This window comes from Branchiostoma floridae, unplaced genomic scaffold (genome assembly GCF_000003815.2).
Source record: "Branchiostoma floridae strain S238N-H82 unplaced genomic scaffold, Bfl_VNyyK Sc7u5tJ_818, whole genome shotgun sequence".
NCBI lineage: Eukaryota > Metazoa > Chordata > Leptocardii > Amphioxiformes > Branchiostomatidae > Branchiostoma > Branchiostoma floridae.
This window is the reverse complement of record NW_023365936.1, coordinates 138,945-165,300: the sequence shown is the minus strand read 5'-3', so window position 1 is coordinate 165,300 and position 26,356 is coordinate 138,945. Positions and strand designations below refer to the sequence as shown.

General features: G+C 38.5%; 1 protein-coding gene across 1 annotated transcript; it reads left to right on the top strand.

Moving 5' to 3' along the window:
- Positions 1–1,939: 1,939 nt before the first annotated feature.
- Positions 1,940–25,535, top strand: LOC118409012 (TNF receptor-associated factor 2-like). Its single transcript, XM_035809879.1, has 8 exons — positions 1,940–2,071; positions 8,846–9,002; positions 9,614–9,689; positions 10,673–10,774; positions 19,440–19,604; positions 19,978–20,052; positions 20,296–20,382; positions 20,580–25,535. The coding sequence occupies exons 2-8, from the start codon at positions 8,860–8,862 to the stop codon at positions 21,588–21,590; spliced, it is 1,659 nt and encodes a 552-aa protein (XP_035665772.1). The 5' UTR covers positions 1,940–2,071; positions 8,846–8,859; the 3' UTR covers positions 21,591–25,535.
- The last annotated feature ends 821 nt before the right edge of the window (positions 25,536–26,356 follow it).

Below are 26,356 nucleotides of genomic sequence, written 5' to 3'. Positions count from 1 at the left end.
TCAAAGTTAAGAGCAGTGCCGCAGACCATCACATTGACCAACAACCAGGACAAAGGTACAGTCGTACATGCGTTGTATCAAGACCATAAGAGCATATTTTTGCAATTATCGGTGAGTTTGGATAGTGGTATACGGGCGTTGACTGAAATATATTGATAAGCATCCTGGGAAAGTAGGACACGCACAGCTAAGCGCTAAATTGTTTTCATTTTCCAAAATATTTTATCACATTAATCGTAGTCATCAGTTCTCCATCATAGAAACTGCATCTTTTAGGGGACTTTGACAACAGCGTTTGAAAAATGGGGAACGAATTAATAAAAAAAAATCTATCACTTTCAGTGACGCTAACTAAAAGAGTTCTGAGGGCAGTCAATAATTGCGATCCGATGTTGTCGTTTTTTGGCTCAGTGAGCCATGATCAGCCATCTGTGTTAGTTTCAGACTAAGGGCGGTACCCATGCTAACCGCATTGCACGAAACGAGAATGACTTAAATTTTGCATGAAACCTTCAGATAGTCCTCTCAGATCTTGCTTATGAAAGAAATGTCCAGTTCACCTAAAATTTGTTTCATAGTCTAACTAGGGTTCTTACTCATACCTTCTACAGTTTTTGCAAGAGCACCAATGTACAAAACCACATTAGACGTAACAAGCAAATAACTTTGTTTATCTCAGATGTCACGCATGCGCATTTCACCGACACGTGACACTGGCCCGCCAAAAAAACTAAGGCGCCAAAGGACTACATTCCCGCTTAAATTGTACAATTTTGAATTCCATATGCCATCAGCCATTCACAGATGCAAATAAGGTGAGTGTACGTATTTCAACAACAGAAGTGTACCGTGTTCGAAGGTCTGGTTTTGTCGCTGATGCATTGTTGGTGGTACTTCCGGGTTCTGGGCTGCTTAGTTCATTGTGAAAATAGCATATTTCTTTTCCCAATATAATGTAAAACCCTATTTTGTGACTATAGCAAGTTTTGTTAGTTGATAGAGAGCAACTCAAAGATATTGTAGACATAACCATATTAACGATACGTTTAACTTTTGATTTTTAAATATTTTTTCTTTTAATTTTCTATAGTGAAAGTTGAGCGACATGTGTACCGTGGCCGGATGTCTGTAATCTGTATGCCGTTAGTCACATGCCAAAGTTCGTGTTTGGGTGATAAGGAAAAGTATGAATCGTACTATGACTACTCTTCTATCTCACCATCAAGGACTTCTAAAACATATAGCCTCCATGGCCCATGGGTAAAGGGTGGGGGACAAGACTTGCACTAGCACGACATGACATGCAGTCCGACCACTTCCTGCTGCCGCTTGGTTTCACCTTACAGAAATGACAAAACGTCTACAGACGTTTTGAGTGCATTGTTAGTCATTTTGATTGTAAATATATTTTTCAAAATGTTAGAATTTAAAAAGAAATTGTATACTGGACGCGTATAAAGTTTAAAAGTTCGGCCACATGGCGAAAGGCTCAGAGGATAGAAAGGGCTCAGAGGATAAAAAAAGCAGAACTAAAAAAAAAAAAAAAAAGAGAACAGGTGGTTTTAACTGTCGGCACTTTCAATGTCCGAATTGTTTTCTGATCGGCTACTACTATAGCTGTGTTGTGATAGTTTTTCCAGATCATTTGACAACCTTGTTATGGTAGCCAATCAGAAGACAGCACGTAATCGCAAAAAAAAATACTTAAGAAGGACAATTAAGGCACCTTCCTTGAACCCTATAATATAGATAAAAGTTCAAGTAAAGTTTAGTAACGTTAATATAATTGCGCCAGGTCACAGATATCCGCCATCCTAAATTTCGTCAAAAGAGATGAACATGATTGAAGCATTTCAGAGACAAAAGGAGCTGCAAATAAAGCAAAATGGGCTATTGGCGCCACTATGCGGAAATCAAATGTACTGCATGATTTTTTGTTTTTTTTATCCGAACATCGTGTTTACATCGCGGATGGATACTTTAGCTTGGTCACAAGGCCGGGCCAGACGCAGCGACGTGTCGAAGTGTTAAACTATGCATTAGAGCCGAAGAATTTAGGTTTTGAGTACTGGTAAGTGTGTTTTGAAGTCAATGTTTGTAACGTTACTGAGTAATAGCTGAATAGCTCCAGAATCACGATAACGTCAGAGCGCATCTAAAAAATATCATGCTCTGCCAGGGGATTTAAGGTCGCGTAGGAGAACGCTAAAAATTATAGGACGGGAAAAGTCAAACAAGCACAACTGCAACAATACAAGCTCACTTAAAGTTTCATCTATTAATTCCTTTTCTAAAATATGTGAAAGTTTAAGCAAGCATGTTAACGTAATGGACTTTGGAACATATAATTTTGCACCGTCCGCCATCTTGTTCTGGGCAGTGTGTATAAAATAACGTTTCAACCAAACACATGCTCTGGTGGCAAGTACACGGGCAAATTAAGACTGAGCAATCTCCAGTTTGAATTGTATTGGTGGGGCAGGTAAGTCTCTAAGAGAGGAACAGTTGGACTGTTACTCGTCAGGCATTCACCTTGTCACTGTGACTCTGCATGAACTTTGACCCCCCCCGTGTAGACTATTTGACATTCAGTAGTTTCTAGCGAGGACCAATCAAATAGCTGCTGGCAGGTCACTGACATTGGGCGATAACTGCGAGCTTTTCGCACCCTTGCTTATCATGCAAATGCCGTGAACTCAAATCAAGCAGGCATTATTGTTCGTCATTTTGCACCGTGCGGGAGCTTTACTTGCTCACAAACAACTTTATATATCAGTTTAAAAAGTTTACTTTGGTGATCTAAAGGTGTCGGGACTGTAGCGAGTTTTCGTGCCATTAAACTTTTTGAAATGACGGCCTTACAGTTTATTTCCGTCTCTTTTATTACGCGCTTTGTCACTTTAGTTCTATTTTTCGTGAACTTGAACCTCAAGGCTTCGTGGCGTAGTTGACCAGTGATTGGATTTGTAACTTTTGGACCAGAGTTCGAACCTGACGTGGTGCAATTTTTAAAAAGTTTTCTTTTGTTGAATATTTTACTTTTTATCACTATACGGTCGTACTTTTGTAACTGAAATGTTTCGCTTCTTGTCACTCCCCAAAATGTTGTCAACCCAAAAAGTTGTGACTTTTAGTACGTGTCACCCTATGTTTCAGTGTTATTTCCTTGCATTCACAAAAATAAAAACAGTACGTAGTTCTACAACTTACAACTTGTACCTTGTAACAAGGTAAAGAGACGTCTCTGATGACCCGGTGTACAACGGCTGTAGTAAGTTGTCAAATATATGCGTTATGCACTCAAGTCGTGTTGTTTGCTGATTATTCAGTCCGTCCTTCTACTCTATATAACCAGCATTCAAAGGGACCAGCTCATAAAAATACATGCTGCAAACTAAAGGAAGCCCCACAAAGATGTCCTTTGTAATGTATTGACGGTATTCAACAGCTAGTAATCGACGGACAAAAGGTGTGAAACATTCCTCCCTGGCCCTCGCGTGCCACCGGTCTGGCGTTAATTGGTTACTCTGCATTTGAAAGAACCGGCTTCATGGGCGTTGACCTCGCTAGAAATCTACTTCATAACATTTAGAGCTAGGCCCCCCCCCCCCCCCCCATGGTACACTAGTACCATCCAGCACAACACACACAGAGCTTTTATTGAGTTTTAACAACCAAGCAGGTGTATTCTGCAGCAAATATGCAAAAATAGCGTGTTCCGCACTGGTGTTCCAGTGCTGAATCAACAGTCAAATCGGCCTCAGCACTGGGCGCCCACAAACATTAGGTCATTACATTACAGGTAGACAACTATTACAACAGGTTTCCTATCTTTTTGGCAAACAATATTATAGTTACAGGTAGAACAGGTATCTCCGGTGCGGAATAGTAGTTGTCTCGGCCCTGCACTGCGCTGGACTTCAAGTGCAGACGACCACTTCAGCACTCACCAGGTGTCACAGTGCTGAGAAAGGAGCTCGTTACTTTTGTATATTTGCTATTCTGCAACTATATAACAGTTATTGGTGACTTTAAAGTTTAACATTCATATTTGACATTATCTGCACACAGTCCTTTTACCTGCTGAACCCTAGTTTCAACAGTCATATCAGTATGTACATGTGCACACCAGGTATTTATATTTCAGCCATACCACAGGTACGATGAAATATATTGTATTCGTAATGTTTCTTCTTTCTTTCTTCTTCTTCTCCTGTCAAATCTTCAAAACACGTTATCTCCGTCATTCTTTTACCTAATCACTTGAAATTTGGACAAGGGTAGAGTGGGCCAATTCCCTTAGGCTTTTTAAATTTTTTTTTTCATATTTGCCTTTAAAATGATTTTATTGCGTTTTTTGGGCAATTTTTAGACCAAAACTGTATATTTTGGCCCTTGTACCCTGGTATTACATCAGAATAACCTGAAATTTGGTACAGAGGTGCCATGGTCATATGCCCACATGGGGTCAATAACAGTTTTGGCATACAGCACAACGAAATGCTTACTTTTGTGATTTTTTTTGGCCATTTTTTGACCAAAAAAGTACATTTTTGGCTCCAGTACCCTGGTTTTACGACCAATTGAGCTCAAATTCTGGCATAGAAGTGCACTTCACATATGCGCACATGGATTCAATAACACTTTTGGCATACAGTACAACAAAATGCGTAATTATGCGATTTTTGGGCCATTTTTTTTTACAAAAAAGGACACTTTTCGCTCCTGTACGCTGGTTTTGCAGCCAAATGACCTACATTTTGGTACAGGGGTGCACTAGATATTCATCCAAATGACCCATGTATTATTTTTGGCATGAACCACTTCAAAACAATTTTTGGGGGGGATTTTTTGGGTCATTTTCCGATGGCTACAGGGTCAATGACCTCAAGGTCGTCGACCCCATTTTTAGGCTTTCTCACTTGCAGAACTGTATGCCAATATAACTTACTAGTAATTAAAAAGGTAACCAATCACTTAGCCTGAATGAATATCGTGAGGAGGATTTGGAAGCCAATCAGCAAGCCTGGTGTTATCTGGAAGAGTCCATTGTTACGCGGAGGGGTTCATTTTAAGAAAAATTCATCTTTGGACTGGGGATTTTGTTAAGGTATCTCGGTTGGCTAAATTGGCATTTTGACCTTCCACTGTTTTCTTATTGATAAATTAAGAAAGAATGAAGCCGTAATGACTGTTGATAGATGGCCATGAAAGAATTCTAAATCTGATTTTTGGGGGCCAAATTGATGACGTCATCATTTTTATTGCCCCTAATATTATTTATTTATATGACAAAATACAGCACTTTGGTACATACCACTGTAATGAAACTTCGTTTTTCGTTGCATAATGATGAAAGCTACAAACTCACGGTTGCGCAAATTGATATCTACTAATGAACTGTAGTAATTAGAAAATGTTTGTTTTCATCTACATGTAATTAGAAAAAATTAATTCTTAATACAGTTGATTCCAATTATTCATATTACGCCTATTTGGATAATTCGGGTAATTGTATAGAATTGCGAAATCCCAAACCATTTGCCATTCATTCTATTGTTTAAGACATCGCAGAATTGGATAACCCGCCATCTCAAACTTCGGGTTTTTGGATAGGATTATGTCAACGTTTATCGAATAAAAATGGGAAAATATACGCTATAACTTACAAAATGAGGTGAAAATTAACCAACAACTGTATGTATGAAGGCATATACTTAAAATGACATACTTAACCAGGAAAATCAGCAATTCATTGGGACGGAAAAAAATTAAGCTGGAGACAGCCCTGATTTGGACACAGCAGTCCCTAATCCTGCAGTACCTACCTTGAGCCAGATGAGGGCGCTATAGAATCATGAAAAGGACCGAAAGAAAGGTAGATTCCACCAAAAATCTTGCCGATACCGCTGTGGAAGCGCGCGAACATTTGGTCAGGCGCCATTTTGGTAGGTTGCAAGGCATGATGGGTGGACGTCAACACGCTTTTGAGTTCATATTTCGCCTTCAAACAATGTCTAAATTTGGTTTACCCTACAAAAAAATGTGTTTTACATAGCCACTGTCTCATTATTGAGCTGATTTCGGCTGCGCTACATAGATTTTTGCAGCGCACGTAATGCAACAGGGTCAATGAACTGTGATGTCGCAATCAGCCGCATTGAATGGTGGGATATCTCAACCCACGCTGCGACGCCATCTTAAATGTTTTGACATTGATTTTTTCCGTCTTCCACCGCGAAAGACGGCGTCGAGTTTGAAATTTCAGCGTAGTTTGTGGACACAAGATGTAAATAAGAAGGTGAAGAGTTTATCTCTCCAATACGTACCGTCATTTTGCTCAAAATTACGAAATCAACATGATTTTTTCCGGCCAATACAAGCGAAGTTGTGTTTGTCTTTGTTGTGGTTCATTTAGTTATGCCCTCGGCAGTGCAAGTCAAGCGTATTTTTCTACATGTTCATTTAGCCACCGACTTAAAAATCTTTATTAGATTTATCACCGCACGTAAATTGTATAATATCGGAACATATAATTATGTAAAGCTTGTAACTGGAATCTCTTCGATATTTTGCTGGCTATTAAATGATGTTATAGATTCAAACAGTTGACGTTCCATTCATTCAAAGCAGTACTGTAGGTTAACTACTGCTTAGGGTTTCATTACACAATTAGATCGCCCCATTGAATTCAATGCTTTAACACACAGCTTCTATGTCCGCAAATCCAATTAAAACACAGTCTATTTGGAGATGTTTTGCTTTCTATTGTAAGCACACACGTTTGTTAGACAATAAAAAAATTTTCACCCAAATCTAGCCGACGCAACAATTTCTATCACATTTCAAAATGCACCTAGCCGCTATTCGCTAGAGGTCGTCTTCAATACCCGGGGCCTGACCGGAGCTTTCAGTACAAATAAACGTAAACGTCCGAGGATCGATCGGGTCACGAAACTTTCGTGCATGATCATGCCAATAATACACAAGCTTTCATCTAAATTCCTTTTCATATCAGTTATGGTTTATTAATGGGAATTTATGGTCCACCTAAAACAACGCTTTGCGGGCCATATAATTTTTTCGCCCGGATTCCTTTAGACTCTACACTCGGAGTAATACAGGAATGAGACCTTAGACTACTGTTCTAGATGAACAAATGTCTGAGTAAAAAGTTTTGTGGGTCTTTTGTAAATGAAGTTCCGTATCGTGTGTGTAGTGTCCCTTCGGTCCTAAGTGGCCCAACTTCGGACTGTTGGATACTTCGGACTATTGGATAAAATGCGCTGACAAATGAGCTATCCAAATAAGCGAATTCCACTGTAACTACAGATCGTTAGTAGATATCAGTTTGCGCAACCGTGAGTTTGTAACCATCATTATGTACATGAAAAACATAGTTTCACTGCAGTGGTATTTAGCCAACCAAAATACCTTAAGTCTTTCAGTGAGTGTATTTTCAACTAGTCTATTTTGCAATTTTACATGGGGTGTGCTGGGAGAGTCCATTCTTGCACAGATGGGGGCATTTTTTTAAATCCATTTTTGAACTTTGGTGATCATGTCAAAGTGTTTTAGACTGGTCTATTACACCTTTTCATGCAAGGGGGACCTTTTTTGCGAACTTCAATTTTGGATTCGGTTTCTTGTTCAAAAGTATTTCTGGACTGGTCTATTGTGCAAATTCAAATGGGGTGTACTGGAGTCCATTCTTGCACAGTAGGATTTTGTCAGATTCATTTTTGAGTTGAACCTTCATTAGTAAAAGTGATTTTTCAAATGGGTGATTTTGTTGTTGCATGGGGAGGGAGTGGCTGAAATATGCTGTATTTGCTCTCAAGCAAATGTCGGCTTTTCTAGTTTCTTCTCCATCCCTAGCTAAGCAGAGTTCTGCAATATTTCACTTTTTAAGTTGTTACCTCCATGAAAAAATGGAGGTATAGTTTTGAGTGTGTCTGTCTGTGTGTGTGTGTGTGTGTGTGTGTGTGTGTGTGTTTCCGGATATTTGTGGACATCATAACTTGGGAACCTCTTGATGGACTACGGTGATATTTTGTATATGGGTAGGGGTGGGGAAGACGAAGGTCAAGGTCAATTTTGGGCCTCCTGGTGTGTGACCTTGGTACTGCAGCAGAACTTCCATTTTTTATATCTTTTTAACCGGATATGCTATGGTCTTAATTTCTTCATGGCAGATAGCTTTTGATGTAAGGAAGAAGTGGTGTATGTTTGAGCCCCCTAGCGGCTTGCTCTGTAACTGCAGGAGCATTTTTGTCAAAATCTTTCAAGGAGAATAATGGAACATAGGAATAATGGATTTCCATATTTGGTATGCAGGTACCTGTGGCAGAGATGTACATTATGAAGTACAAATTATGCAAATTTGAACTTAATTTGCATATTTAATGAGGAAAATCTATATTTACAGTGTTTTCCAATATAGGACTCAAATATATGTTACATATGTAGTTCGTGGCAGGCCGAAGTTGAGCAGATACTAATTATGCAAATAAGTGACTAATTTGCATAATTAATTATCCTAAATGGAAGTATCCTAATTCTTCTTAGTATGTGTAGTAAATGATTGGGCTGTCAACACTGTGACCTGTGTAAATTAGTGAAAGGTGTACATAAGCAAGCATAAGAAAGTCATTTGCATAATCAGAATATTTCATGGAGGTATGAGGTCTCCGAACTCTTGTTTAATATAGTATTACTTGTATAAGGTCTCAGTAAATTCTTTTGCCAACTAAGAACTAAACCGAGTTGTAGATAACAGTTGCTTTTTGATGTTTGGTATAGTGGGTCAGGAAGTGCATAACTAATGTTTTTATTTCCATTGCAGGTGTTGAATACAAGATGCCAGGATACTCACGGGAAATCTTTGAAGTCAGGGTAGAAGACAAGTACCTGTGCTCAGCATGCCGCCTTGTTCTCCGGGAACCCTTCCAGACATACTGTGGTCATCGCTATTGCAAATCATGTCTGGATGAAATCTTCGAGTACGTAATTATTCACAGCACGATAAAAAAAAAGTGTGATGATGAGGCGCACCTGTTTGAAGAGGAGACTTGAGACTTTATCTGAATCTAGATTATTAGTCACTTGCCCTAGGGGCACTGGACTTCACAAATACAATGACATATATACAAGACATCAAATATTTACATTTATGTCATATGCATGTCATTACCTTAAATTAAAAATGGTCATGCCCTTAATACACATTGTATAAAAGTTAATGGAACAACTGAGATCATTTTCCTAGTGTTAGTTCAGATTGGAGAGCAGTTCACAGAGGAATATCTGTCATGTGTCTGGAGCTTCTTCAAATTTTGTCTGAGCCGCATTGAGTATATCTGCCACTATTTAGGTCATACAAACTAAGTTCATAAAAATTTGATTTCTTAACGATTGTTTTAATCAAATTCCTCAGATTCAGTCATTCGTACATTCCATTAATTATTGTTTCTATTGATATTATTACTTGTATCTATATATATCAGGTACCTGATAGAATCTGGACCAATCAGTTTGCTTTCTTTAGTGAAATGTTATATTAACTATTTTCCATTGATTGTTTGTTACTCAGGTCTATATTTTCTATTTACAGCCTTCCAGATATACAGATGTGCAAACAATGCCCACAGGATGTGCAGTCAGAAGATTCAATGCTAAAGAGAGAGCAGGTATAAATCTCAAATGTTGCAAAATAGAGGGAATTCAAAGGATTCGCAATTGCATGTGTACCAACTTTTGAAAAATAAGAAGACTACTATTATATACATTGTACCAGGTTATACCACCATTACATTTTTGTGTACACCAACACTTGTGAATGTCTCTGAAGAACAGATTGTAACACAGTGTATTTAGAAATATACTAATGTTATTATTGGTATAACTCATCTATTTGACTGTGATGTGTGCATTGCATTATGTGCATGTCAATACTTTGCCATCATAAATGTCTCTTTTTCAGTCAGCAATTTTGAATTTAAAGATGAATTGTTGCCTTGGTGACCACAGAAAGAAGAAAATCCATGTCATGTCTTGGAACAGCTTTAAGAAAGCATATGCAAAGTGTACAGTATAGCAACAGGAAACTCTTGAAAATAGTTTAGCAAAGTCTGACATTGCAGTCTTCTCTCCGGCAAGAGTTGAGAAGACAAAATATTTTAATGAAAACATAAACAAATACAATGCAAAGCAATATGGTGGCATCTCATGTCAGAGGAGCGCAGCAAAGCAGTCAAGACCATCAGGCACACTGCTATTGAGGAACACATAAACTATTGCAGAATTTCGAACTGCAATTTGAAGGTACGTCAAATAATGATATCAGATCCATGATACTGCAATCATTGCAGACATTATTCTGATAATCACATCAAAGGTGGACAGGTGGTACATGTAGGTGAAGGAAAAGGGCTGAAAATGTATATTTTGGGGGCTATTTCCTATTTCAGTGTATTTTCTTAATACTATTAGTATATGTCAAGCAGTATACTTATCACACACGTCAGTCACTATACAGAAAATCAAGCCATAATTTTGGTACCAAATTATTAAATTGTTACCCATTAGCCTACATGTACTGCCTTAAGTCAGTGTTTATATGTCACTTTTCTCTATCCAAAGTCATAACATTTGTGTTTTATTTTGAATCAAGGCATTTCCGGATAGAGCTATCAAGCGAGACATTGGAGACCTGCCAGTTAAGTGTCTGAACGCAGGTCTGTGTGAGTGGAAAGGGAAGGCGGAGCAATATGATGTAAGTAAAACATGAAAGATTTGAAACCATTTAAAATCTGGATGGGGCTGAAAAGGTATGTTCTTCTAACAGGTTTGAAAAATATTTTAATGTTTGTTCTTAAAAGAAATAGGCTTGGAATTTTATCCTAATAAGTAGTGACAGGTCTCAAGATATCTACATGCAACAACCAGTAGAATTACCTATCTACACCATCTAAGATTTAAGATGAAAAAGTTGGAAACCATCCATTTTAAAGGCAATAGCCTTCAATATGACATTTAGGTGAAAAGTCTAGAAACCTTGAAGTTCAGTTTTTGGATGTGAAATGTCTAGAAAAATTCAATTTTGAATGTCTAGAAAGCTTCAATTTCAGAATCTGATGTGAAATGGTCTAGAAAACTTCGATTTGGTTGGTGAAATGTCTAAAAACCTTCAAAGTTGGAGGTGAAAAGGTGAAACCTACAATTTCTGATGCGAGCCATCTTTAAACCTTCAGTTTTGGAGGTAAAATGTCTAGAAACTTTCAATTTTGATGGTTTAAAGTCCAGAAGATTTTGGAGTTGAAATGTCTGTGAAATGTCTACTAGATATCCTCAATTTTTTATGTTAAGTGTCTCTAGAGGAAACTTCAATTTTGGAGGTGAAATGTCTAGAAGTCTTCAGTTTTAGGGATGAAATGTCTAGAATGCTTCAATTTTGGAGGTGAAATGTCTACAAAGCTTCAATTTTGGAGGTGTGATCTCTAGAAAGCTTCAATTTTAGAGGTGACGTGTCTAAAAAATTCAATTTTGGAGGTGAATTTATTATGATCACAACCTTGAAATTCAATTTTTGGAGGTGAAATATCAAAAAACATTAAATGTGATACTTTTGCCATTAGAACATACAATTTTGCATGTAACCATGTGTTTGAGTTCTGCCTTTGTATGATGTATATACCCATTATCTACTCAAAGTTAACTTTCATAACTTTCCCAATCTGTATGTTTGTACAGTCTGTCTATGTTCATATGTTACTTCCTGTAAAATATATACATTTTTGTAGATCTGCTACTTTTGATTTGATTTTGAAATCTTAAGTCATTTAGTTGGTAGTATAATGCTACAGCACACATAATGGTAGGACACTAATGTAACCACTGAATTAAATGTAACATTCATAAATGTTGCCGTCCATATCTGAGTCAGCTGAAGAAACGTTTTATTTCAGGAACCTCAAACTTCATCAAAAAATCTTTAAAAAGAAAACACTTCAACAAAAGTATGTGTTTATTTGCCTCCCCTAACAATTAGTGGACATTGCTGTTTTTAAGATAATCATCTTTGATCTTTTACACATACCCATAAATAGTTTACCACTATATATTCTTATAAATAAATTACTATACAGTAAGTTCATGTAGATATTTGCATAGTAATGGTTAGAGTATACATTCTTCTGTTGAATATTTGACTGGATCAGTGCTTCTTTATTCACAGTGGTACCATAGTCTGTCTTGACATTTCTAACATTGCACATGTCATGAGGCCCCAAGGCTTTCCCTATAGACCAATGGTGCTGCATCACCTTTTAATGTTTTTACGACTGTATATCAGTGTATATCTTTCATCAGTTATGGACTTCTGCACAGAGGTTTTACACTATTACAGGTTCTGGTTAAGAAGTGTACCCGTACCTGTACCTGAACAACTTGGCAATGTACGTGTAACTTGTGGTCTTCAATGATGACAGAAAGATGAATAAACAGTTAACATGTTTTAGTAACAACATCGTGTATTGCTGGTAAAAGTTGTGTTCTACAATGAGTATAATAAAAGTTTGTTCAGGTACATGTACATGTACACGTACATGTATGTTCCGTGGTATTTTGGACTGATGTTGTTCTACTGGTACATGTTCAGGTACACTGCCCTATTTGGAATTTTTGAATTCGGGTAATTCCACATTATTGGATTAGTTATTGTTTCACCAGGCCAAGGGATGCAGAACCACCTAGCTCAAACTTCATGGGGAGAGTCATGGCTTGATGGCCAGTTCTGGTTCTGGTATGAGAGACAATCCTACAGAGTTGCAGTGCCCTGCTTGACATAACAAAAGTGAAGCTGACTGCCAGGGAAGCTGTACAGCTTGTTGTGCACTCTTCAGTTTCAACAGAATATGGGATGATTGGTCATGGTTTTTATTCATAAAACCATTGGTTTCATTTCATGATGGCATGACAATGACAGTTGGCTTGAGGCCTAGGGTTGATGGTGGAGAAACATCAGCAGCCTTCCCATGGACCAATGGAGTGAAGCAAGATTTTGTCCTGTTGCCAACACTCATCAGCATAACCTTCATAGTCATGCTTGGTGATATCTTCAACATAACAGCTGGGATGGCATATCCATCAGCTACAAGACAGATAAGAAGCTCTTCTATCAATGTTGACTACACACAGTTAGAAAGGCGTAAGACATCCTGTTTGCTGTTGAATGGTCTCTGTGGGATGGTGAGAATCAGATAGATACATCACATCAACCTCAACACAGAGGTTTTTCTTTGCCAAGCAGATTGAGGTGGTATGTCTGGAACATGCGCAACCTTTCATATCTCCAAAGCTCTGTCATTCAGGGAACATGAAGAAAACAAGAGGCTTGATGCTTCAAGATGAGCTTGAAGAAGGCAATAGCACAGATGTTTGCCCCTGCCAACTTGCCATGGAAGGTAGATGGGCCATGACTGGAATAGGCAACATCCCCAAAGGTCTGCTATTCAAGGATCCACATGTAGTACAAGGCAAGAGGTGCAAGGAGCTGTAAGGGGCCAAGCTTGGCAAGCAGGATATGCCATGCACAACCTTTCATCCCCGAAGTTCTCCTATTTGAAAACCAGCAACGTGCTTGATACTTCAAGGCAAGCAACAAAGACATCCTTGAGGTGATTCTCCCAAGGCTCAACATTCCAGTGGGAAGTTGCTGTGTCCAGCCAACCCTGTTGCCAGAGAGAGCAGAGACTCATCAAGCTGAACAATGCTGCAACGCCATTGCTGATGGCAACCAGGCAGGCTGAGCGGTAAAGGGACTCCACAGATGTTGTGTACATTATACAGTTTTGGGATTGATATGTTTTGGTATGTTGAGGCAAAACACCTGGTAGAGCATAATTACCTACCAAGTTGTTGCTGCTGCCAATAACAACATAACAACTGCCAATGTTGTCTTTCCATGGCCAGTACTTTTATCCATCAGGTACAGGCCTTTGAGGTCCTATGAAGCAGTCGATGTCTCGAGAATGTTCGGAGCGCGTCATAATGTCTACCTTGGTCCTGGTTGTGTAGGAGACCTGCGGGGTGCCGTCACTTGTTCTGGTACAGTCATGGTGATATGTACTTATTTCTGAGGACGATGCAGTCCTAGTTTTGAGTGGGTATTCAACACTGCTGTGACAGCAGTAACAAGCCCCCACTATGCACATGATGTTTCCATCATCCCTCCTCTATAGGGGAAAGGGAAAGTCCTTTTTTTTTATTGTTGAAACACCAGCATATAGAATGGCAATCAAAGGTAGCTTCCATACCATATTCAAAGACAAACAAAAGACTTTTGCTTGCTCTCTTCCAAATATTTTCTGGTCTCCTGTGTCCTGAAGCATGATATAATCTTGCTGTGTCCTTTCACCATTTCATGTAATCTGGGTTGTTCTTAAATGTAAGAATTTTTAGCCACAGAATAAAAGAAGTACACGGAAAAGCATAGGAAAGATACCCTCAAGCAGCATGATGTTCTCTATTGTATATACAAGCTTGTAATCTGCAGCTAGGCCATGTCAACTTGATTATGTGGATGACATCTGCAAGTGCATCAATTTTTCAAAAAAATTAAAAACATACTGAAAATTGAACAAGGCAGCTGCAAAATGAGCAAATATACCGTAAATACGGTAAATTGCGACCAAAATATATTAAAATGGATACTTATATGACAGTTGTAGAATGCCAAAAGTCAATTCAGATTCAACGAAGATAACGTGAAAGAACAAAACTGAAGAATGTATTATTAGGTATTCCATATAGTATGATACTATGTGAGTGCAGTGAGGCTGGTCATTTGTTCAAACTTCCTAAACATATTATAAAAAGCTCACATCAGTTCTGGGGTTCCCAGAGGATTTCATTCATATAATCAAATCAACATGGCCACGGTTTCAAAGAAAGCTGCTCTGGGACCACATCTTTCCCACAACACAAAAATCTGGATTATTATTTTCTAATCCTATTCAACCTAACTATCCAACATGAAAACAATCCAAAAAAAACAAAGAAGGTTACATCCAGAAAACAGCCAATTAGTGTATCAAAGATTTTATTGGAAACTCTAACTTAGTCGAAGCCACCATCCAAATAAACATAAAGTGAATTCAAACACAAATGATTAACGATTGAACCCTTGAGTTATTTGGTCTATAAGCAACACAATCAACCAAATATATTTACATCCACATTTTGCTAATAAAGTGCAACTTGTATTCAATAGCATTATGGCATCTTAAAACTTTCATGAATTCGTAACACCAATTCGTAGTTTAGAACACCCAAAAATTCCTTTCTCTACAATGTTGCTTGATATTCAGGGCTGTACAAGTATGTACTTCTTATCATGTCAGTGCACATGCTAAAAATCAACTTTGGCATTACTTCTCATTGATCGTATCCTGTTCTTCTGTCATGCCTTTTTGTATGAAAATAATTTGTCTGTGACCAACCGTTTTTACCTTCCTTTGTTGCCCCAATTGGTCTGTATTCTTGTTTACGTGTGTGATGTCAGGACATATTGAGTGTCTATTGTTTGCTTCAGGATGCATTAAAACAAAACAGTCATGGCCTTCAACACTATATCACTGCCAAAGTTGTACTATAACTGACATGAAGGCAACTGAATGAGAGGTTCAGAAATGGACCTTTATGGAACTTAAACTTCAGATTTTCTATGACTTTTTTTTGTTCAGTGCATTGATCGGTACTTCTGCATGTGTTGCATGTCATTTAGTTTGCACTTGAACATGACTTGTTTTTACTATCAGTATTAGTCCATAATGCATGAATAGAGACATCCAGGTTGTGAACATTTCCTTGTGTGAGCAGCTTTCTCTATCATTTGCCTTTGCTGAATATTTGCTAACAATTGCTTTCAGGATAATGCTTACAAGCCTAATCACTTCTCTTTTTTATCCCTTCATAATGGAATGGCCGCATTAGAAACTACCACATTTAGCTCGCTTGTTAACCATTTGTGCTCTTTTAAATTTATTCATGACCTTTCTAGTTGTATGAGGGACAAAGTTCCATTGATCTTGGCTTCTGATTTAAAGTTTGAAATATCCATCAAGCTATGAAGTTCATAATGGATTTTTTTGGTAAGATATGTATATGTATGACACTGGAAAGGGAGTAACATTCTGGTATTTAAATATAAACTTAAAACAAACAGTTTGGAAACTTAAGTTTGAAATATCATAATGTTACAGTATCAATTCCATTTTGTTATGCATCATTGGAAAGTTTGTTTATTGCCATCGCAATTTTTTTTCTGTTTGTTATTTTCGTACATTTATGGGTTGAACCCTAGGTTTACTTATAGGTGTCAAAAGAACTGCCAGGACTTCATATTATGAGTTATGCCATTGGCAAGCTTGTTTATTTCATTTAAAATGATAACTCATTTCTTATGATCACTCTTTTGTGCAATGGGTACCATGTATATATGGGTGGGTACCGGTGTGACAGCGATCTCGCCCCCCCGTGATCTCGCCCCCCCGGGGGCGAAATCACTAGCGATCTCGCCCCCCCGGGGCGAAATCACTAGCGATCTCGCCCTCCCCGGCTAGTGATCTCGCCCCCCTACCTCGCCCCCCTTTAGCGATTTCGCCCCCCCCCCCAAAAAAAAACGGGTTTACATGACATTTTAGAAGTTGATTGGTATAAATCACAAAATGTAGTTTCAGAATGATATAAGTACACGAGTTTGATACATAACTCCATTCATAGTATCAATATTAACGTCATTGCATATACCTGAGTCTTGACATAAGGTGTATTTCATTGTATTCACCTGTCCTCAAGCAACATATATATCTCCAATATGAAGTCTCTACCATGAAGTGACCACAAAAGAACTATGTAATGTCTTTATTAATTATGCAAATATTAGGTATTAATTAGAAAAACGCACATTTTGGTATATGCACCTGGCCAAGGGATATCTTCACCTCCAACATGACTGTTTTTCTAGTATTTAGGAACCGATGCATTTACCCGTGTTTCTTAAGACAGGTACATTACCAGTGTTTGTGTAGCATTTAGCAACAGCTATATCAACTTGCGCGTAGATAGTGTTTATAATGAGAAACTATTATTCACGTACGTGTGTTTTTGTTAGTGCTTTGGAAATGTTTCCAGCACAAGAAAGAAAACACTGTGACAAATTGAAAACATATAGCTGACGTATTCCGTACCATAGACGGTGTTGATTTTTACGTTCGCAGTAGCACTGTTTTTATGGCACCTCAGCTGAAAAAATTGTCTTTTTCATTTCAATGTCATGTTTGCACCGAACAATATATTATCGACTTTCGAGGTATGACATCTTACGGTACGGTAATAAGGTGTCATATAGGTACCAGGTAACACACCATATACGTTACTCCCCAGGTGCAGTATAGTACCAGGTAGCGCACCTGTAATATGTAGTAACCAGCTGCTCTTGGGGGGGGGGGGCGAAAACGCTAAAGGGGGGCGAAAACGCTGTCACACCGGTACAAAAAATCCAGGTCTGGTTCAGGTCCAGAGGATCAGGTTCAGGTCAGTCCCACATACCTGAACCTGGACTTGATTGTGAAACATTTGAATTGGTGATACTAAAAACAATGGTCTATTTCGCTACAATCTGTCTGGTGAAGTCTCCGACTCCCACTGGCTTTTTAAAATCCTAGGTCTTCATGCAAACAAGGCTAACTTCCTTGGTACGTTTGACTGAAGAAGCTTGGTAGAAATTACTATGAACTCTACTTCACTCTTGTTATTTTCTTTAACTGCCAAAGCACCAAAATGCGTGAATGCCTGCTGATTATACTGAGTCTGTGTAATATGTTCATTTTCTAACCGGTCCAAAATTCGGCCCACTGATTTATTTTCAGGTCTTATTTTTTGGGGACTGGTCCAAGAAAAAAAGCTTTTGTACCGGTGTGACAGCGATCTCGCCCCCCCGCGATCTCGCCCCCCCCCCGGGGCGAAATCGCTAGCGATCTCGCCCTCCCCGGCTAGTGATCTCGCCCCCCTACCTCGCCCCCCTTTAGCGATTTCGCCCCCCCCCCCAAAACGGGTTTACATGACATTTTAGAAGTTGATTGGTATAAATCACAAAATGCAGTTTCAGAATGATATAAGTACACGAGTTTGATACATAGCTCCATTCATAGTATCAATAGTAACGTAATTACATGGTAATAAGATAGTTGAACTTGTTTCAGACAAGGAGGTTGGGTCCCTTGTATTCCCATTATTGCATATTACCTGAGTCTTGACATAAGATGTATTTCATTGTATTCACCTGTCCTCAAGCAACCTATATATCTCCAATATGAAGTCTCTACCATGAAGTGACCACAAAAGAACTATGTAATGTCTTTATTAATTATGCAAATATTAGGTATTAATTAGAATAACGCACATTTTGGTATATGCACCTGGCCAAGGGATATCTTCACCTCCAACATGACTGTTTTTTCTAGTATTTAGGAACTGATGCATTTACCCGTGTTTCTTAAGACTGGTACTTTACCAGTGTTTGTGTAGCATTTAGCAACAGCTATATCAACTTGCGCGTAGATAGTGTTTATAATGAGAAACTATCATTCACGTGTGTTTTTGTTAGTGCTTTGGAAATGTTTCCAGCACAAGAAAGAAAACACTGTGACAAATTGAAAACATATAGCTGACGTATTCCGTACCATAGACGGTGTTGATTTATACGTTCGCAGTAGCACTGTTTTTATGCCACCTCAGCTGCAAAAATTGTCTTTTTCATTTCAATGTCATGTTTGCACCGAACAATATAGTATCGACTTTCGAGGTATGACAGGCATCTTACGGTACGGTAATAAGGTGCCATAAGGTACCAGGTAACACACCATATACGTTACTCCCCAGGTGCAGTATAGTACCAGGTAGCGCACCTGTAATATGTAGTAACCAGCTGCTCTTGGGGGGGGGGGGGGGCGAAAATGCTAAAGGGGGGCGAGAACGCTAGTGATCTCGCCCCCCGGCTGTCACACCGGCACAATTTACCTGTTCCCACCCCTAGTACAAACTACAATGACTGATGTTGATTTGATTGCCCAAGGAATGGGACATAATTCTCTTGCCAAATTCAGACACTGTGTTTTTGTTTGGGAGAGGAATGTCCGCATTTTGTTTTTATGACACACTTGCATAGTCAGCTCTTGTATTTGACCCTTAAATGTAGGATCATGACAAATTTCGTATGAATGAAAAGGGTAATAAATCAAGTTTAAAATAAACTGAATAATACTAAAATTAATAGAGGAGATAAGATTGATAAAATCTAGGTTTCCAAACTTTTTGTTAGAGTGCTAGAGAAATCTTCTCTTTAAGAAGACAATGTGTATGTCTTCCCCACTGTCCAGGAACACCAAGAGACATGTGAGTTTGTCCTAATCCCATGTCCAAAGCAAGGATGTGGCAAACAGGTGATGAGAATGGATCTTGCTGCACATCTGGAGAAGGAGTGTGCTGTCAGACAAGTCAAGTGCAAGTACTGTGCACAGGAAATACTGCTGAAGGATGAAAAGGTAACATTTGAAGGTCATATCACTTATCTTTGTAGGACTTAAGTTCACTTAATTGTGAAGACTTTATTTCATGGTAAGAACTTTGATGTTTTCCATTGTGTTTAATGGCCATGGTTTAATCAATTCTTAAGTACAGTAGTAGTAGTAATGCAATGGAAACAAATGCAATTGTATTTGAAGTGTGGGGACATGAATTCATGGTGGAGAAGTCACCATACAAATCATTGTAAAACTGTGATTTGTTCATGTTCTATCTAACATGTAGTCCTCTTTATATTTGAAAATTATGTACATGTATTTCAGGAATCACAATACAAGTAGATGCATGTTCCATGTACAGGTTTAACTTCAAGGAAATACCTCTTTTATGCAGGATCATCTTTTCATATGCCCTCAAGTCCCCGTGAACTGTGACTTCTGTGGGAAGAAGAAGATACCAAGGGCCCAGGTAAGTGGGGTTTATCAATCAAGTTTTATACCTACCTAATCCCATGACCTCCAGGCTGTTGTGGGGGGTGGGGGTGTGGTACTTTTTAACATACTGATTCAGAAGCTTTTTTAACCAAGTGGAATTCAGGTTCTCGGCAAATATAATCTGCTTGCTTCTCTTGATCTTGAAAGTATGTTGATTATTGTTAACAGTTAAGTTGAGATATGTCCATATCATTGCAATGAAATATCCTCTCTACAGTTGCAGCAACATCAGGATGAAGACACCGGAGATTGTAAAAGGCTGAAAGTAGCCTGCAGATTTGCTAAAGTCGGATGTCAGGCAAAGGTATGTTGGAAAATTAAGAAATTAAGTCACTGAAAGGAATCAATCATCTTAAACTTGCATGTACCTATAGATGAATATCTCCCTAACATTTACAGATAACAAGAACTCTTAATCTTATAGTTTGTTATGTTTCAATTTCTGTAACTTTCATTTCAGTTCTTTGTATGGTTGCTATCTAAGCTTGTTTATCATCACAGCTGGAACGTGAGAAACTGAATGACCACATCGCCAAGAACCATGTTGATCACCTGAACCACCTGCTAGACAATCATCTGACTCTCATGGAAAAGGTAAACCTCCTGAAACAGAACCCACAGGCTCAACACATGCAGCAGGCAGTCAGCAAGATGGATGCAGACATGAAGACACTGTTTGACAGGATTGTTGCTTTGGAAAACACAGCATCACAGGTTGGGGGAGCCTCAGGCTCTGCCTCATCAGAGGTAACCAAGTTGCTTGAAAATCGCATTCAGCAGATGGCTAGTAAGCAGGAAGAAATGAGGCATAAGTATGTAGCAATGGAAACTAGGGTCGCTACTTTTGAGGGTATAGTCGCAGTTCTCAATCGTGAGATTGAGAAGTGTTCTGCTACCATTGAAGCATATGAGAGGCAGCGGCGCCAGGACAGAGAAATCATAGAGTCCATTGAGCGAAAGATGAAGTCCCAGGAGAGAATCATCGCCCTCAAAGACGTGGCCCTTGCTGAGCAGGATCTCCGAATCACATCCCTGGAGATGACATCCTACGATGCCACTCTCCTCTGGAAGATCCAAGACTTCACAAGAAAGCGACATGACGCCATCACTGGTAAGACAACATCCATCTACTCCCCCTGCTTCTACACCAGCCGTACAGGTTATAAGATGTGTGCACGCATCTACCTGAACGGTGATGGGATGGGGAAGGGCAGCCACATCAGCCTGTTCTTCGTCCTGATGAGGGGGCACTTTGATGGGTTACTGCGCTGGCCATTCCGTCAGAAGGTGACCTTCATGCTCCTGGACCAGAACAACCGTGAGCACGTGATCGATGCGTTCCGCCCTGATCCAACCAGTTCATCTTTCAAGCGCCCAACCAGTGACATGAATATTGCAAGTGGCTGTCCACTGTTTATGCCCCTCAGCCAGTTGGAGAGTACACGCCATGCCTACGTCCGCGACGATGCGATTTTCTTAAAAATCATCGTGGACACGTCGGATTTAAACTAAGGGCTGCCACCTTGTCACATCCAAGGGGAATGGCCAGACAGAGAGGTATTGCCAGTTTTGCCAAGTGGCTCAGCACTCAGGAATCATCACAAGTGTACATGTATATCATACATGCACTTTTGAAGATATCCTGTAATGCGGAAGTCAACATCTTCATCGAGCAGATCAGAACTTGCAAATTTGTGCAATTTTCATGGTCACACCCATGTATCCCTCACTCTCTGGCCATTCCCCTCGGATGTGACAACTCACAGGTGGCAGTAATCTCACACCAACAGGCATCTAGATATAAATTGAAGAGACCATGGGTTAAACTTGTGAGAAAATGTTTACTTCCTAATCGTGCAATGTATGAAACTATCCTGCCCACTAAAAGCGGCTATGCAAATTTATCAAATTGGTACAAAGCAAGTATCCTTACCCACTTGGGAATACATGTACCTCCATACCCAAAGTACAGTTTAACACCATCAGAACATAAATCGTGCATAACACCTTTATCAGAATATAGCAGTGTAAGGCAACATGTTACATTAAGCGGCAATGTTTACTCAATTAAACAACTGTATGAATTACCCTGCATGTTCATAAGATGACGTTAGTGTCCGTAAAGTGACAGTATGGCATGGATAGAACAATGAGCTATGTTGCGTGTTATACAGTTACTTTACGGACTTTCTTATGGACATACAAGATTAATTGAGTTTGCAATTGAGTTTGACGAAATGTGTTGCTTTGCATTGGTGTATTTCTACTTTATTGGTGTATTTTTAGTCTACAAAGAGACGTGTAAGAACATAAAAATGGCCTTGGTCTAAATCTGGCCCAAACGGTACCATGTGAGATGCGTCCGCGTCGCGGTATCGGAAATATTCTGACCCCTCTGGTAGGGTTTGAAACTCTAACTTTCCTCCTCTCTTTGTAGTGATCATCATCAAAGTAGAGAAATCCACCAAATTTGACTGTTGACTGAGACATTGAAGGTACTGTTGAATTTATGATCAAAGTTATAAATGTGGTTTTGACAGATGCCTCAATGCTAGCTTCTGTAGTTGCTGTAGTAGAGACATACCATCAAAAATTCTTCTCTTTTTTCAAGTCCTGCAGATAGATCAGCATAGCCAAATCTCACCATCACCCTTAACTGCTTCTTACCGTAATTCCATCAAGAAAGCATCATGGTGATCGTATGTCTAACAACATCAGTGCACCTGTAGGAAAGAAATACCACTAACGACAAGTCCTACATTGAACTAGATTTCTGATGTCACAATAACATCATACTGTACATGTCCATTGGAATTGTCTAATTTCTATTTGGATTTTTCACAATGGATAAGAGGAGGTATTCCCCACGAAAGAGTGGCAAGCTATGCATTTTACCTCATTGGCACAATACCCTTAACTGGCGATATTCTACAATAAATGTCATATATCATCCACTTCATCTGATGCCCATCCCCTTTGTTCATTTAGAAGTAATGCCTTAAACAAGCTAACTACCCAAACTCTTCATGTGGAAAGAGGTGTTGGAAGCTTGAACCTGCAGGGTTTGGTCATTTTTTCACAGAATAATGTACCTAAACATTTGAGCCCAATATCACATCAGTGGATGAAAAAGTATTTTCAATCTTTTCTGAATGAATATGATATGCATAACAACTACTTTGCAGAAGCAAAGATACTTTACAAGATGAAGGACAATGACTATGAGGATTGAATGTTGATGTCTTCTGATCAGATGCCCGTTGGTGTGACATTTCTGTCACCTATATGTGAGGGCCCTATGTTTTGACTTCAGTAGTGCAGCAGACAGCCTTTGTTGTTGCTACTATATTTGCTAGCACAGAGGAATAAGGGATCAGAAGAGCAACATCACATTGCAAATGGAGAGCAAAGTGCCTCAAAGGGCTCTTCTCATATCACTGGATGCCACACATCTACTTTTGTAATCTCCAAGCAGATCTATTGGTGGCAAAGACTGTATCCAAGGACTAAACAGTGTCCAACTCCCCCCAGGATCTGTTTGACTCTGTTTAGCTCTTGGATGCTGTCTTTGCCCTTAATAGATCAGCTTCAAGATTACTATTTCTGTACAAGTTAACTTTCCTTTGGAGATTCCCTAGGCTAATGTACCCAAGCTCACATGATCTAGTATTTAATCTTGTGGGGAAGCATTGACATGGATTCATCCTACAAGTTAGTACAAGTGTCAAAACTGATTGTACAAGCAAATGTTTCCCACAAGACCATGTAAGAGTGTAAAATTTTGCAGATTCTCTTACACCCTCTAGCTCACTTGGTGTAGTCTTTAGTCTAGTGGGGAAATATCTACAAGATTCGTCCTCCAAATACGAAAACTGAGTACAAAGCCCAGTTTTATCAAGCTTAACAGCTACACATGCTTGTCTGAACAATTGTACCAGGTAAGTATATACAATCATCAAATCATCATTGAAGCACAGATTGCCACTTGGTTCCCCTTCATTGTATTTTTCTGAGGACCCTAATTGTTATTGTTTTGCCCACATTTTTTGTTGGTAACTATTCTCACTTGTACTGAATACTTAAGATAATCTGTTTTTTAATGCCCAATTGGCTGAAGATAATTTCTGCCTGTTGAAATAAATGACAGCAAATTTTACAATATATGAAGGTTGATATCATGACTGAAGGTACAAATGTACATGTATTATCATATTAACTAATATGATGCAGAATAGGAAAAAAATCAATGGGCTCAAGGTTTAGATTTAATTTTTAGGGAATACAAGTCATTCTAAAATAACCCCAAAAAGTAGCTATAGAAGTACACATGAAAGACATGGGTTATGTAGTACTACATGATATTACCCAAATCCCCATGTATATCTATCTAGACAGTAAGACACTGTTTTTGACTTTCCTTGAAGTTACTGAATTAGATATAATTTAATTACTATTATCTATGATAAAGAACATGTATCTAACACAATTACTGTACTACCCACAACTACTTGGATACTAACATGAGTACTACCTTACATCAAGACAGGTACTCACTTTGTCATTTACAATGTTGTGTTATCTGATGTCATGTTGCATTATGCTGTAACAGTTGAATCATAGGGCACATGCAGGTGGTGTAGCCCAAGATATGTAACAGTTTTGCAAGTATGTACTGATTCATGCATAGTATGGTTTAGAGACCCATTGTGGTGTCATCACAAGCTTTGAATGTACACCAGTTTGATGTGAACAGTGGTTTCTTTCATGTACAGTTGTACATTCTTTAACTTTGCTGATAATACTAAGTAATGGAAACGTTTTTGTTGAATATTCGGATGCAGTTCTAGTTTGTAGCCAAACTTACTTAGTGTGTTTGCAGCAATTATGGAATTTGTGTGCATTCGTAACTGTATTTTTATGCATTCAGTTGTAGAAAGTGTGTAATTGTGTAGAAACAAAGGACAAGTGTTTGAATAAGCACTTTAAACAACTTACATTGCAACTGCTAAAAAGTAGAATGTAACTTGCTAGTTCACCTTTATATGCAGGGTAGCCTACATCCATTGTTTTTAGAAACAGGGTATTTTAGTATATCGAGCCAACAAAAATAACTGAAACCACTGTCCTATGACTTGATATCTCTAAATATCCGGGCCTATTTTAAAAACAACAGATATAGGTTACTCTGTGGATAAAGGTAAATTAGCATTATCTGATCAGTCCAACCTGTTAGATACACCAGAAAACAGTAAGGTTAACCGGTTAATAAGTTGAGTTGTAATAGCATGCACACGGTTTGCTGTCATTATCTGCACTCGTGCAAGTTTTGTTATACATGTAATAATGTCATACATTCTTAGTTTTGTTGATGTTGCACTTGCTACCAAAATTTCCATTGTGTTTTCTTCTTATAGAGATTGCATTCAATTGAAATAAAGTATCCAGTAGAATGATGAATGTGTGAGTCTTTTTTAATTAAGAACCATTCTTTGAACTTTTAAAGTGTAACGTTATATGACACCTGGAATGTACGCTTAACCAAATCCCTAGATAAAAGTTTTGGCAACATTTACCTTCAAGGCAACAAAAATGGAATAATGTGATATCAGGTGGAATGGGGTTATATCTGACTGTACAATAGTTTGCATAGTTTGAAATGACTTCTGATTTTGAAAGTTATATATCTTTTCAAATTCTATTACATGTAAGTTTGATTCATGTGTATTATACCTTTCATAATAATTTTTTTCTAATTTCTGTTTTTTTTTTTTAATGCTACATCAGCACTAGAAATAAACAAAAATCCTATGATTTGAAGAATGTTTTTTGATTATAGGAAAAGAAATTTTGACCAGATTACTTTCATCTTAGGTTCTCTCAATTATTGTCTAAGAATTCTTACAACAGCATTACTTAAGTGAGAAGTAATTTCACCTTTTAGATTAATATTAAAACTGAGAAAATATGGTAAGGGAAATTCTTCAGACGTTTATACAACTTAAGAAATATTGATATAAACGTTTATCAGCTTTGCCTTTCGTCCCCTCAGAAAAGTGACATTAAGTGTAATGAAAGTTGAGAGTACTACTGCGTCAGCCATTGCACAACAAGTTTGTTTACCAAAGGTCACGGGTTGCTTAGTGAAACAGGTCCGGGTCGCCACTGTGGAACCACCTGTATAATCACCTTAGCGGGAGGAACTAACTCACCCGAAAAACTCAGTTTCTCACCGAAAACACAACATACCAAGCCAACAATCCCACCAAAAGTGATTACTT

What these genes read in the sequence shown, in the direction of transcription:
- LOC118409012 (XM_035809879.1), top strand. Translation starts at nt 8,860, where the DNA reads ATGCCAGGATACTCACGGGAAATCTTTGAAGTCAGGGTAGAAGACAAG. An exon ending in CAATGCTAAAGAGAGAGCAG is followed by an intron (nt 9,690 to 10,672) that starts GTATAAATCTCA and finishes TTTTGAATCAAG; the next exon opens with GCATTTCCGGATAGAGCTAT. An exon ending in AAGTCGGATGTCAGGCAAAG is followed by an intron (nt 20,383 to 20,579) that starts GTATGTTGGAAA and finishes TTATCATCACAG; the next exon opens with CTGGAACGTGAGAAACTGAA.